We start from the raw sequence: 15010 nt of genomic DNA on the forward strand, positions 1-15010 counted from the left end.
GTATTTGAAGAATTCTATAATAAACAAAAGACCATATTAATGTTCCAGGGTGTTGATGCAAGATGAAAATGGAATGACTTTTTATTTCTCACATTTGCTTCTCAACATTATATTGCTCTGCTGGTCACCATTCTCCTGTTTATTTTTTTCTCCTTTTCTTTGTATTCATCCATTATTTGTTTACTTTAGCTTGTAAGGTACATCTGAAGTTTCTAGAGAGTTCTTACATGTTTTCACTACCACAAAAAAGTAACCATGTAAGGTGATGGATAGAGTAACTAGGTTTTTATTTTTAATTTAAGAAGTTGGGGTTCTTTTGCGGTTGTTATTAGTGAAATATAAAATTGCTTTGGCTTTCTCACCTCACTTAACCTTAACCTGGCATTTAGAAAAAGGGACATCATAACAGACTCTGTCCCTGCTGGCGGGGTTCAGGAGCTTGGGTTTCTCTGTCAGTGAGGGCTTGGGAATGTGGGGTCTTTGTCACTGAAAGTTAGAGATCAGAGCTCTGGGGATGGTAGTTTCTGTCTATGGTGATTCGGGACGTCTCTCAAGGGATGTCTGGGGATATCTGTAGCAGGGGTCTGAGGGCCAGGGCCTCTGTCCCGGGGACCAGAGGGTGGAAGGGCCTTGGGGAGCCTGGGGTCTGTTAGGGGAGAGGGGATATGTGTAGGGGTCTCTGCAGTGGGAATGCAGGCTCTGCAAAGTGGTCCTTTGCATTTGGTGGACAGGATGGGGCTCAGGAAGCCCTGCCTGAGGGGGGACAGGGACCTGGCGCCCACTGAGAAGTGGCACTTAGGACAGGTTGTTTTGCTTCCCATAGAAGCAAGGCTCAGAAGATGTGCGTGGGGCCTGGACTCTGAGGCTCAGCTGAGCTCACACTGGAACCATCGCTTTAGTCCAGAGTGTGCGCTGTACTCCATGGATAAAAGTTGTTGTTCACAGCAGAGGCCATGTGGCCCCAGGCTAGATGAACTCATTTTATGGTGATGATCACGCCATAGTGTATACTTCCATCCAAACACGACCCCACGGTACACCACAGAAATACAGGGTCACTCGTGACTTTTAACTGTTCCGAAGGTGAATTTGCCTAAATAATCCAGTTGACTTCTCCAAATACGTGATACACAAATCTACTTTGGTACTGTTAATGTAAAAATCTCTTCTTCATTGTTCAGCTTTATATGCATATTATAGAATTTAGAGTTTTGTTTTTTAAAAATCCGTCAATAACTAATGTATTACACTGCTGTTGGTTATGGACATCTGCACATATAAGTGAGTCATGCCATGTCACAACCTCCCTCAAATCTCTAGACCTGTATTTGTTTTGTATTTTTATAAACTTTTTACATTATCTTTAAGGACAAGGGGATTTTAATGCAACATGTCACGTTTATGAGTACAATGCATCTTGACCAATGTCACCCTTCCATCTCTCTCCCAACCCCTCTAGACTTTTATAGAGTGTTCCTTACATTTGCTTATAAACCAGTTCCTAAAATTAACTTTCATTTATATGTTCATATATTTATTATTATATTTTGTTAACTTTAAGTAGTTGTGCAAAGGAGATGCCCTTCAACAAAGCAGTGTGTGAATGCAAAACATCTTGATCAATGTCACCCCTTCTAGTTATCGCTTTTGTCTATAATGTTAGTCTGTTGTAGAATGTTCAAACCTGCTCTTCCAACATTGAATAGAATCTTCTTGACCTTCTAGGGGTAGAGTGCGCTGGGAAATCATTTCATCTGTCCTCAATACCACCTGTCAATGCAAGAAATACTATAAGAATCACCCTGTAAGTTGTCAAACACTATAAGAGCATTACTTAAAATGGTTATTTTGTCCTTTATTATATCTACAATATATCATCAAGATCTGCTCTGTGCACATTTCTGTATCCCGGGGTAATTTCTATCAACTTTGAACAATATGTCCAGTTGTTTTATACGTATCCTATTCTATGTCTAGGAATCTCCAAGGAATGATTAAACTACCATCTTTGCTGTTTCTGGAAGTCAGAACAAGTGAACACCTTATGAACGGGTCACATTCTGGATGAGTACTATCTACAGAACTCGTTTGTATTTCATTTCCTGAAAAGAATATTTTCTGGTTTGCAGTTCAGCGATGTGGCTCAACACCACTCCATCTGCCTTCCTGCTGACCGGCTTCCCAGGCCTGGAGAAAGCCCATCACTGGATTTCCCTCCCACTGCTGATGGCCTACATCTCCATTCTCCTTGGCAATGGCACCCTTCTCTTTCTCATTAGGGATGACAATAACCTTCATGAGCCCATGTACTATTTTTTAGCTATGTTGGCAGCTACAGATCTTGGAGTGACATTGACCACGATGCCCACAGTGTTGAGTGTTCTGTGGTTAAATAACAGAGAGATTGGCTATGGAGCTTGCTTCTCTCAGGCCTATTTCATCCATACTCTTTCTATTGTGGAATCGGGTGTCTTGCTTGCCATGGCCTATGATCGTTTCATAGCCATCCGAAACCCCTTAAGATATACCTCCATCCTTACTGACACACAGGTAATTAAGATTGGGGTGGGAGTGTTGACCAGGGCTGGTCTGTCGATTATGCCGATAATCATTCGCCTGCACTGGTTTCCCTACTGTCGATCCCGCATCCTGTCCCATGCTTTCTGTCTGCACCAAGATGTTATCAAGCTCGCCTGCGCAGACATCACCTTCAATAGACTCTACCCAGTGGTGGTTGTATTTGCAATGGTCCTGTTGGACTTTCTCATTATCTTTTTCTCCTACGTTTTGATTCTGAAGACTGTCATGGGCATTGCTTCTAGAGAGGAACGGGCCAAGGCCCTCAACACATGTGTCTCCCATATCTGTTGCATTCTGGTCTTCTACGTTACTGTAGTTGGTCTGACGTTTATTCATAGGTTTGGCAAACATGTTCCTCATGTGGTCCATATCACAATGAGCTACATCTACTTCCTCTTCCCCCCTTTCATGAACCCTGTCATCTACAGCATTAAAACCAAACAGATTCAGAGTGGTATTCGGCGCTTATTTTCTTTGCCCTGTTCTAGAGCCTGACTTGATTCACTGTTCTCTGAGAAATAAATCTTGACATCTGAACAAGCTGACAGCTGTGTAAGCTTTTCAATGGAAATAAAGCAATTTCTGTTATTTATCAACTTACCATGTTATACACAAAATTAAGCACATGTCTTACTCTGATGTGAGCTCTTTTTCCTAGATAACTCACACTGTCCGGTGAGTCTGTGGCACTGCTAGCAATATTTGAGTTAATGCCCAACGTTTTCCTGAGGTCTCATAAGAGACCTTTAGCTTTATACATGTATCTAGTTTTCTTGCTCATATTGAGCTAGCTGATGTTTCTAGAAAAGCACACTCATTGAGTAAAGAAATGAGCCTTACCCTGTTCTCAATTCAGGATGACTTTAGGAGAAATTTATCTATTAAAAAAAAATCCATTCCATTAAAATACCAATAGATCTTTGTCTGACAATAATTCTGAACATAGCAACTTAAAAGCAAGGCTAAGATTCCTGGTCCAAATAATCATTGTCTTATTGAGCTTGTCTTCAGATACTGGTGAACAAAAGGTAAATATTTTTATGTAGCAAAGTGGTATTGAAAGTCTACCTTGTAAGTGCATCATGGGTAATGCTAGAGAAGTGTTCTGGTACGCAGAGCACTCCTCAGAGGTGAGGAGCACCTGGCCATCTGCAAAGGAGAAAGGAAGATGGCAACACTAGTGACCACAAGAGAATGGCTTATTGGTCACACACACACCGCTTTCAAAACTGATTCTGTTGGCTGGCCTAAGTCTGGGATTCTTCCCAGGCTTTTAGGGTTCCGCAGAAAACTTTAAATTAAATCAAGCAATATTCTGATGGACAGAATCCTGGATCTGAAGTGCTAGAGTTGCATAAGAGGTCATTGGGTAATTAGTCACTTCCTTCTATGTAGATGCATCCCATCTCTGGGCTCAGCCATACTGGCGTTCAAAGTAACCTGTGTTTGCTACATCAAATCTTTGTCATCAAGATGAGAGTGTTTCCAGAATTTCTGGGATTTATAAGGAAATATGAAGGGACAAGAAAGAATAAAATCCTATTATAGGGCAGTTTCCAGGACAGTAACTTATTTTTCTGTGATAGATCCAATAGATGGATTTTCCTGTTTGGTTTGCCCATTTTGACAGCACGTTTGTATTTTAGGTAACATGTATTTCTCCTTTCACAGCTTCTAGAGAGTGTTATGTAGGAAAAATAAGGACAGCGTCTCACTTGCTACCATGCTACAGAAACCACCACCACACATTATTTTAATGAAATATGATTTGATTAAGCTAATTGATTAAATTTTGAAGTCTGTGTCTATTGATTCTTCTATGGCTCACTTATTGTGCCTGATGGATATTCCAAGATAAGGCCAAACTGAATTAAGAACCATCTAGCAGAATCACAACCCCTTAAGTTAGAGTTCTTCCCTGGCTCGTGCTCTTGGGAATGCATTGGATCTAAGTCACATTAAAAGATGTATTTCTTTGCTTTCCTCTTGGTCCAGGGGTCCTGGGGCCTACTCTTATCAAGCAAACATAACAGATATAGGATAACAATACATTTAGTAAAGTTGATAAAGAGATACATATGTTGAGCCCCCACAAGTTTCTCCTTTCTTTTTCTATCTTTCCTTATATCAGAAAGAAGGGATGGAGCATTCTAAGTAAATGCTCAAGAGAAATGAAAGACTGGAAATGTCCATTTTTCTTTGTGGATCTAACAAAGCTATGTTCTGGGCCCATAAGGGCTTTAACAGAACCTGTGCTGTAAAAGGAGTTAGGGTGGGGAGATGATCTTTATGGGTCATTGAATGTTCTTCTGTGTTCCCTGTATTACACAGACTTTGAGCCAGAACACAAAATCTCTCTTCCCATTCTCTTCTTCCCTCTTCTACCTCTGTGTGATTTCTAAAATGAATCATCTTCCTGCTGACTAGAATAAATCTCAAATCAAATGTGGGAAGAACCGTGAGGACTCTAACCCGAAATCCTGAATCCCAAGCCTGGAAAGATAAGGAAGAAGAAGGGAAGGGGAAAGAAAAGGGAACTGACAGTGAAGAAGATTTAAAATATGTGTTATATATATATATGTGTGTGTGTGTGTGTGTGTGTGTGTGTGTGTGTGTGTGTGTGTAGGTAGGTAGATGCGTACATACTTGCATCTTTACATACATCATACATACATATATATATATATATATATATATATCATACATACATACAGATATAGATAATGAAACCTGCCAAGCACTGTTTGAGGAAGAAGAAGGAGAAGGGGCCTTAAGTGAGTACAAGAGGAATAAACTTGTACAAAGTATACTATGTCCATCTATGGAATCATTACAGTGCCTAATAGAGGGAAGAGGCACAAATGGGCCTCAGAAATTTCTTAAGTAAACATCCCTTGAATCTTGACTTCTGGACATGATACAATGAGTTGTTATTTGAACTGAGACCTTCCATAGTGAAAACCAAACAAAAGATGGATGAGCAGGTCATAAGGTAGCTGCAGTGAGTGTTGGACTGGAGGCTTAGTAAAGGTGATGGGAAACTGCCCAGCAGAGTGAGGAGCAGAATCAGTTTATTGGAAGCAAATAGGGGAAAGCAGTAGTCTGCCTGTTGATATTGTGTGCAGGCTACAGAGTTGGACCAGGCCAAATCCTGGGTATGATAGCTTTAATTTATCTACCTCATTTACAAAATGTTCTTTTTGTAGCCACAGTCTCTATTTTCCTCTTTGATGACCAAAGAAGTCTTCCCAGGCCTTACCTGAGAAGCTCAGAGTTGATGTCTAGGTGGGAATTGTTAGACCTGTGACCCCTTTGATTCCTTTATTATGATCCTCTTTTGTACATGGGACAATATTGGATGGATGGGAGGTTGGCCTAGGACGAAGGACCCAGCTTCTGAGGGTGAGGGGGCCCCCCTCCACTGTGTCCAAGTTCCTTCCTATTGGAATGAGGACAAAGATTATGCCTTCAGTTTTGTCTCTTCCATACTGCACCTGATTTTAGGATCGAAAAAGAAATTGTTTCTTGCCAAATTGTCCCTTTCCTTCTAGAATTGTAAGCGTCCGTGATACCTGTTTGCCTTGTGAAGTGAGCATTGTTCAGGGGACCCAGCACCCCAAGCTATTCCTCACTGCTCAGCCCAGCTAAGCACGCCTGCCAATGAGTGTGGGACCCGAGGGAGGTCCCCTAGGTTTGTACCTGCTGTACCTGTTGCAAAATAAGATTTTAATATCTCTTCCCCCCCCCAAAAAAAAAGTATGATGGGGCATAGGACTACATCTCCAAGGCTTCCTAAAGTCCTCAAACGTCTCCCCCATCTCCTGGTGTTTGACTCAGCATCTGCACTTGCTTGGCAGCCACTCTACCGTTTGTACCACGCCTGCAGGCCATGGTTCAGACTTTCTGTGCTTTCACAGATGCCAGTGTCCAAAGAGACATGGGGGTGGCGAAGGAGGAAGGAAGGGGAACATAAACTCAGCATAAAGTTTCTAGCCTGAAAGACCCATGCTAAATGAACAGCACAAAATAGACTTCAGGAGGCCTGGGCTTTGAATCTGGAGAAGAGTACATTGACTTTGCATCCATTTTCCATGGCAGAGGGTGCAAAGATTGGCTGCGTCTGGAAATCTGGATGCCCCGGTGCCAGGGTTTCATGTGGGTCAGGATGAGGATTCGAATCTTGGTCAATGTCACAATATTTTTTTTTAAATGTGTGTCATACAAGATTATTGCTTTTAACATAGATAATTTTTCCATTCAGGATTATACGTGAGTTTGTAAGGGTAAAGGTATGTCAGTGTTGTGTGTATGTGAAAGAAGGAGGTCATTCTGAAAGGAGGAGGAGGTGGCTGGCGCTTCTTAAAACGGTGTTATAGTCACAGACAACAGAGGAGGTGGTGTTGGATGAAGGGAATCTATACTTGGAAACCTTGGTGTGGCCTTGAATTTAAGGTCAGATTTGGGCCGAATGCGCCCTCTCGTGGCTCACTCAGTAAACTACACAATGTGCATTAACCTGGCTGTTTCAGTTCTGAAGAAACCTCTTACCAGTCCAGCTTGACTCAGTGGACTAGATAGCAATTCCGGATAGTAGGTTCCCGAAATATAATTTGTACTGGACCTCTGTAAATCCTACTAGGTGATCTGTCTGTCTAGCTATGTCTGTTTCTTTCTCGCTCACTCACTCACACATACATATATACACACATTCATACAGAAGCATATTTGCAAACATACAGTATTACATGCACTGAAAACTACTAGTGCATTCATAAAAAGCACACTTTTACACTGATACTTTCCATAATGGATTCAGATATTTTGTAGTGAAATCTAACAAATTCAGAGTGAAGACCCAAATGACTCATCTTAACATACTAATATCCCATGACCTCAGCTGTCCACTCACAATCACTCCATTGTCTATCGACTAGATTCCAGCATTACTCAAAGTAACAGAAATGGAACTGAGAACTATCGCTTTGTTGTCCTCTCTCTCTCTCTCTCTCTCTCTCTCTCTCTCTCTCACACACACACACACACACACACACACACACACACACACACACACACTCCCTAGCTTGGACTACTCATGCTATTATACAAATTCTACTTAACAATCTAGCTTCATTACTAAACCTGAGCATCAAAAAGGCAAGACCACCACAGGCTTATCTGAGAATCTGCGAGGCCTAGGCCAACTTTTCAACTTCAAGTGACACGGTGGAAGGAGACAGAGGTGAAGCCAGTAAGCAGCTCCTGTCCACAGAGGTCTCCGCTCTGGGGACTCTCTGTGCTCAGGTTATCCCACATGCAGGGGAATAAATTCTTCCTCAACAGCAGCCAGCCTGATTCCTCCCCTTGGTTCTAGAACTACAGTACAGACGTTCCACCTTCACAGGATTCATGTTTTTACAATCAGCAGCTGCTGGTGAGTTGCCTCTACTGTCCTAGACCAGGCTCCAGTGTGCATGAGTATGTGGGGCAGGGGGAGGTGTGTGAGGGAGAAAGAAGAGAAAAGAGGCAAAATATACTGAAAGAGGGGGATACATGGCTACCTCAAAAGAGCAGTGAGCCTGGAAGGAGGTGGTCTCTGCTCTAGATTTTTCCTGCCTACATGTCTGAGTGGACTCACATGAATGGTACCTCCTCCTACCCTGCACCCTCTCCCCACTAGTCTTTGGTGTTTGTTTGTTTGGTTTGTATTTTTTAATGAAGTCATAGAATCTGAAATCTCCGCAGTATCTTTTCTGTCTCTGACACTTGAGTCTCTGTACTGAAGCAGATGTCAGGAGGAAGGGCTGACAGATCCTCACCAGGGCTTCTATGGCAAGCCAGGCCAGGCCAGGCCATTAGCTTCTTGCTGGCGTGAAGCTGATCAGCCCTTTCTCTGGTCTCTGTGCCTGGCTGATTGTCTGGTCCACTCCTACTATGTCTCTCATCAACACAATAGTCATTCATTTGGCCAGCACATGTGTGTTGTATGTGCCAGTCCAGCAAACAATAGGTAATCTTCTTAAATGAAAACAAACTTAAGTATCTTCTGCTGCAGTGGGGGGAGGGGGGTGCAGATATGATCGTCCCTTCCAAAGTGCTCCTCTACCCTACTAAAAGAAGGCTCACTTACCCAGTGTGGGGATGGAAGTTCTCCATGGCCTCAGGCTCGGGAATCATGTTTATGCATGGTTTTATTTACATATCTTCTTATTTACAAGAAACAATGCCTCTACAATGGCATATATACTTTTAAATACCCAATTGAAAAGCAATGCTGATAAGAAAATGGAACTATGATCTAGTAGAATCCCCCTTTGTGTGAACCTGGTCCTTGGGTCTCACCAGTGTCTCCTCTGCTGTGAGTGTTGTGATTACACTGTAATTAGAGATGACTAAGGGCCAATGAGCAGTGTTTCTTAGTGGAAAGGGAATACCGGTGCTCATCTCAGTGCCAGCAGGAAACCGTAAGAGCTTCCTTTGTAGTAGGCAGAATCCTCCTCCTGTCCTTGTCTGTAGAATTCTTGCTTCCACCAGATGTGGCTTCCTGTGCATTCTTTCACCCAGACACCTGTGAGAACTCAGCTGAGCACAGAACTCCTGGCCCCGCCATTCAGCAGGAGAGGTGAGTGCTGCATCCAATCACTGGCTCATCTCATTTTTCATGCAAAGTATATATAGACACTGTCCTTGGCCCCAGAGTTCTAAGAGAAATCCAGTATAGTTTGTTTGAAAAAAAATTGTGTTAAAAATATTGTTATAAGTACATGTATGTGATGAGTATCTCTAAATATATAGATAAATAATGTCACAACATGCAAGACACATATATTGTACAAAAAAATGAAGTATAATTATGCCAGGAACTGATGGCTCATGCCTGTAATCCTAGCTATTCAGAAGGCTGAGATCTGAGGATCGCAGTTGGAAGCCAGCCCTGGTAGGAAAGTCCATGAGACTCTTACTTCCAATTGCCCACCAGAAAGCCAGAAGTAGAGCTGTGGCTCAAGTGATAGAGTGCTAGCCTTGAGCACAAAAGCTCAGGGCTAGTGCCCAGGCCCAGTATAGATATAAAAAAGTATGAATACATAATGTAATGTTATATTTTATGTGTATAAATTTCATTAGTTTTACATTATATTCTCACACTCATTTATAAATCTGTAGGTAGCTGGATAATTAACATATATAATATATAAAGAATGAATAGTATATAGGATATAATCATAGTATAATTATAAAATACATTTTTAAATATATACATGAGTGCTTCTGGAAGTATATGTCATTTATATTGCATGCATTTGTACTATACTATTGTACACAGAAGTATATTATAAGTAGAAATCTTTTCTCTCTAAGTATAAAATCTATGCATGTATGCTTTGATATATATGTATATGTTTTAAGTATAGATAGATAGCTATTATGCTTTAATGCTGCTCTATACATACATTTAATAAAAGGTTTGATGTGAATCCTGAGAAGGGTTTATCTAACTCAGCAGTTTGTATGCATAGCATCTTAGGTATATTTGCCATGATGAAGCAGCAGAAGATGCACTGGCTACATTGGGTACAGAAAATTTGCCTTAGCACGGCTTACTCGGAAGATAGTAACATGAAAAACAATGGTATATTGGGACTGGGGATATAGCCTAGTGGGAAGAGCGCTTGCCTCATATACATGAAGACCTGGGTTCGATTCCCAGGCACCACATATACAGAAAATGGCCAGAAGTGGTGCTGTGACTCAAGTGGCAGAGTGCTAGCCTTGGGCAAAAAGAAGCCAGGGACAGTGCTCAGGCCCTGAGTCCAAGGCCCAGGACTGGCAAAAAGAAAAGAAAAGAAAAGAAAAACAATGGTATGGATAATACATATTAGAATTAAATGACATCTTGTAAGCATGAAAAAGAATTTAATGCTATACAAGAAAGTCCAGAGAAATTTGTAAGAGGAAATATTTGTACTACGTCAAGTATTTACTTGTTGGAAACATTGATGGATTTATCTGCCAACAACACAAAAAAAAATAGCAGAAAACTAGGCATGGTTAACTCAAAATGATGAAGATAAACTCACTTGATTAGGAAAAAATGGGTGGTGTGGATAGATGCCAAAGCAGAAAGAGTCTGGCTAAATATAGAATATGATAGGAAATTGTATTTCATCAGAGCCATACTGGAATGAGATAGATGTGGGCCTCAATACCACTGGTGACATTTGCTCTCTCTAAGGGCTTGGGACGGTTATTTGCACTTATTTCTTTATTTTGCCAGGCATGGGGCTTGGACTCAGGGCCTAAGCATTGTTACTGGCTTCTTTTTGCTCAAGGCTAGTACATTTGCATTTTAAAAAATAGTTTCCTCCTGCTTAGGCCAGGAGAAAATGTTTTGTAGCTACAAGAAATGTGTGTGTATTTATGTAAACTCATGTTGTATCAGAATCATGTATGACTCATTTAACTGAAACTACTAGCATATTTTTTTTTTTGCTCTGGTAGAATCAGTTGAAGGATTGGAAATAGTACAGTGGCTCATAGAGTCTATCTTCTCCGGATAGATCTGTGACTATAACGGGACATGGATCAAAGACATGGGGAGCAGCGCCACCTGTAGCTAGGTAGAACCTTGTACATACATTCTCATTCTCTCTCTCTCTCTCTCTCTCTCTCTCTTTCTCTCTATTTACTTCTTCCTTCCTTTTTCTTTCTTTTCTTCCTCTGTCTTTCTCTGTTTCTTTCTGTTTTCTGTCTTTCTTCTTTCCTCCCTCCCTTCCTCCCTTCCTTCCTTCCTTCCTTTCTTCCTTCCTTCCTTCATTCCTTCCTTCATTCCTTCCTTCCTTCCTTCCTTCTTCCCTCCCTCTCTCTTCTAAGTCACCTCCTCAGAGCAGGCTTCCCTGTTTACCTTACAATTTTTGTAACTCCACAACATCTTGCATTGTACTCTATGATTATTACCTTTTTGTCTCTATTCTATTTCTGTTACCTATTAACACTACCCAGTACCTAGGTACTGTCTTATAGTACAAAATCCAATAAGTATTTATGAAATCAAAGAAATTGTGGTTGAAATAAGGTTGGTGGAAAAGTTAATGATGGAATGATGCAATAGTTATAAAAGCAAACTCTAGAGCTACTGTTTAAAGTTGAAGAGCAGATATGATTCTGAACACAAAGAATCACATTTTAGTAGCAACACAGAAAATGACAATTCTTCAGGAGAGTGCACAGGAATAAGAGAATAATGAACTGTAAGAGCACATAGTAGGGATGGTCCACTAAACACAAAGATTTAAAACAGCTCTTCTGAAAGATACAGTGCATTAGCTGAGACACGAGTGTGAGTGGACAAAGAGAAAGAGAAGGCTGTTTTGAAAGAAGAATGAAAATACAAATGTCTGCATACTTGAGAAAATAAAGGAGGTAAAGCAGGGCCTTATATGTCAATGTGATGCCTTTGTCCTTGGAGTCAAAATTGGTTTTGAATATAGTAATTGATTAGAGAAGGACAAACAGGAGTTGTTGGGATTAATCCAGGGAGCATTAGTAATCTGAATTAGGACAACATTCATAAAAAATAATGTGAATAAACAAACTCAAAGTATTTGGTACATGGAAATCCCAGGATATGTTGATTGATTATTGATTGATCATTAGAGTCGTGACATGGGAAATCTAACATAAAACTTAACAAGAGTGGGGAAATAGCTTAGTGGTAGAGAATTTCTCTGGCATGTACAAGCACTGGGATTTATCTCCAGCACAGAACAAAAAAAATCAGTACTGACTTAAACATTTGAGACAAGCAACACAAACAGAAATGTTGCTGGGATAAGAAGGAAATAGAACACTGGACATTTTGAGATTTCTTTGAGGTAATTACAAAACATCAAAATATAGATGCTGACTTAGATTTGGGAGCCAATGGCTCACGCCTATAATTCTAACTACTCAGGATGCCTTCAAATGGAGGATTGAGGTTCCAAAACAGTCTAGGAAGTGACGTTTTTGAAACTTTATCACAGTGGACCAGCAAAATGCTGGACTGGAGGTGTGACTCATATGGTAAAGTGTCAGCTGAACTAGCAAGCCAAGTATTAATGTGAGGCCCCAAGTTCATGTCCCAGTGCTGGAATAAAACATTGATATAGATGCTCAGCAAGCTTCTGGATATGAATCTGGAATTCAAAAGAGAAGTTCTGGAGGCACAAATAGGATTGTTACCAATACATGGATAGAAAAATAAAATCATAGATATGGATGGTGTTGTTTGAGGAGAAATAATGGTCAGGACATTGCCAAAGATGGGAAGAACTGTATTTAAGGGGTGAAGACTAATGATAGCCCAGCAAAGAAGACTGAAACAGAAAATAAGTAATAGAAATATAGAGGCAAACCTGGTGAGGATAATGTTATCAAAGAGATTTTCAATGACATAATAAGAATGATAGCCTCGGTAACCGTGTGGTAGACAATAATCAGAGATATTGGATGTCCATCATGTTGCTTATGGTGATGCAGGGAGTAGTAAAGTTGAAAAAATGAATACTCAGAACTATCCATTTATTTTCAGCTCCTTCTCTGCAGAATGGTCGCCCAATATCCATTAAGTCCTCAGTGGATCGTCTTATCCAACATTACTCATTTTAGTCCCATGTTCTACCTCACTGGCTTTCCTGGTTTGGAAACCATCCAACACTGGATTTTCATCCCCTTTTTCTTTATGTATGTGGTGGCCATCTCAGGCAACTGTCTCATTCTGATAATTATTAAGAGCAGCCCTCGTCTGCACACACCCATGTACTATCTTCTGTCCTTGCTGGCGTTCACTGACCTGGGGCTAGCCGTGTCCACCTTGCCTACAACTCTGGGGATCTTTTGGTTTGACTCCCATCACATCTACTTTGGAGCCTGTCAAGTCCAGATGTTCTGCATTCACTCCTTTTCCTTCATGGAGTCAGCAGTTCTCCTGGTCATGTCCTTTGACCGATTTGTGGCCATCTGCCACCCCTTGAGGTACTCAGTCATTATCACAGTCCCGCGAGTGATGAGGACAGGCCTGTGCGTCATCTTCCGGGGGCCTGTGACACTTATCCCTATTGTCGTCCTCCTGAAAGCCTTTCCCTACTGTGGACACCTGGTCCTCTCCCACTCATTTTGCCTCCACCAGGAAGTGATACACCTAGCATGCGTTGACACCACCTTCAACAACCTGTACGGACTGAGCTTGGTGGTGTTCACTGTCATGCTGGACTTGGTGCTCATTGCATTGTCTTACGGGTTCATCCTGCACACCGTGGCAGGCCTGGCCTCCCAAGAGGAGCAGCGACGAGCCTTCCAGACGTGCACCTCCCATCTGTGTGCTGTGCTGATATTCTTCGTGCCCATGATGGGGCTTTCCCTGGTACACCGCTTCGGGAAACATGCCCCACCTGCTGTCCACATTCTTATGGCCAACATCTACCTTTTTGTGCCCCCGATGCTTAATCCAATCATATATAGTATTAAGACTAAAGAGATCCGCCGTGCCCTCGTCAAGCATCTAGGTCTTAAAAAAGTCAATTCTGAGTCCTGGGGCTGAATCATTCAGTCAGCACCCATTCTCAAGTTCCTAATCTACACACCAAAAAATCTATCCCATCAAGTACCTATTCTAACACCATGCAGTTACCACAGACTTTCCCTCAACTCTGAATAAATGATGGGTGAATTTCTTTCTTGGGTCATGACTTGGGTACGGTGACCTGTTTTGTTTTGTTTTTTACATTATAGAATTTCTTTGTACATTTGAGATCTCGCAGTTTTGCTCACATCAAAAGCTAGGCAGACTGAACACCTGGGGGGGGGAGGGAAAGGGGTGGAGGGAGGGGGGCATGAGGGACAAGGCAACAAACAGTACAAGAAATGTATCCAATAACCAACGTATGATACTGTAACCTCTCTGTACGTCAGTTTGATAATAAAAATTTGAGAAAAAAAAAATAAAAAAATAAAAAAATAAAAATAAAAAAAAGCTAGGCAGAGGAAGACTTTATGAAGGATCATCATAAATCTGCAAACACTAAAACTGAAATGAAGCTAACTGAAACTCAAAATTGAACAATAAATCATAAAGGACCCAAAATAGATACTAACGGAGACCTGGCAAAGGCCCTTTCCATCTCTTCTCGCTTGAGCTGTGTAGCACCCTTCCCACTTTCACCCCCATGCATCAGAATTCCTGCATTGACCCCAAAAGTACTTTTTGTAGTTTATCCTCCAACTCTTCCTGAAGTTGTTCCCTTCTGACTATTTCCTGGTAGAAGCCCTTGATCCTTCCCTTGATTCCCCACATCTCTGATTTTACTTTCCTGTGGACCTCTGAGTTCACCTCTTGTATCATTCTGAACTGCAGTAGTGTCAACCTGAAGTATTCAGAGAGCACAATGGTTTTGTA

At 41.3% G+C, this 15010-nt stretch overlaps 2 protein-coding genes across 3 annotated transcripts; both read left to right on the forward strand.

The window, feature by feature from the left end:
• The first annotated feature begins 1288 nt into the window (after nt 1–1288).
• On the forward strand, nt 1289–3077 carry LOC125362042 (olfactory receptor 51B6). Of its 2 annotated transcripts, XM_048360697.1 has the most exons (2): nt 1289–1295; nt 2135–3075. In XM_048360697.1, the coding sequence occupies exons 1-2, from the start codon at nt 1289–1291 to the stop codon at nt 3073–3075; spliced, it is 948 nt and encodes a 315-aa protein (XP_048216654.1). The 2 variants fall into 2 exon arrangements, with proteins under 2 accessions (XP_048216654.1, XP_048216655.1); XM_048360698.1 differs by lacking the exon at nt 1289–1295 and having other exon boundaries at nt 2130–3077.
• A 10085-nt stretch (nt 3078–13162) lies between these two features.
• Nucleotides 13163–14155, forward strand: LOC125362349 (olfactory receptor 51M1). Its single transcript, XM_048361167.1, has one exon. The coding sequence runs from the start codon at nt 13163–13165 to the stop codon at nt 14153–14155; it is 993 nt and encodes a 330-aa protein (XP_048217124.1).
• The last annotated feature ends 855 nt before the right edge of the window (nt 14156–15010 follow it).

The sequence above is a fragment of the Perognathus longimembris genome, chromosome 13 (assembly GCF_023159225.1).
Source record: "Perognathus longimembris pacificus isolate PPM17 chromosome 13, ASM2315922v1, whole genome shotgun sequence".
Classification (NCBI taxonomy): domain Eukaryota; kingdom Metazoa; phylum Chordata; class Mammalia; order Rodentia; family Heteromyidae; genus Perognathus; species Perognathus longimembris.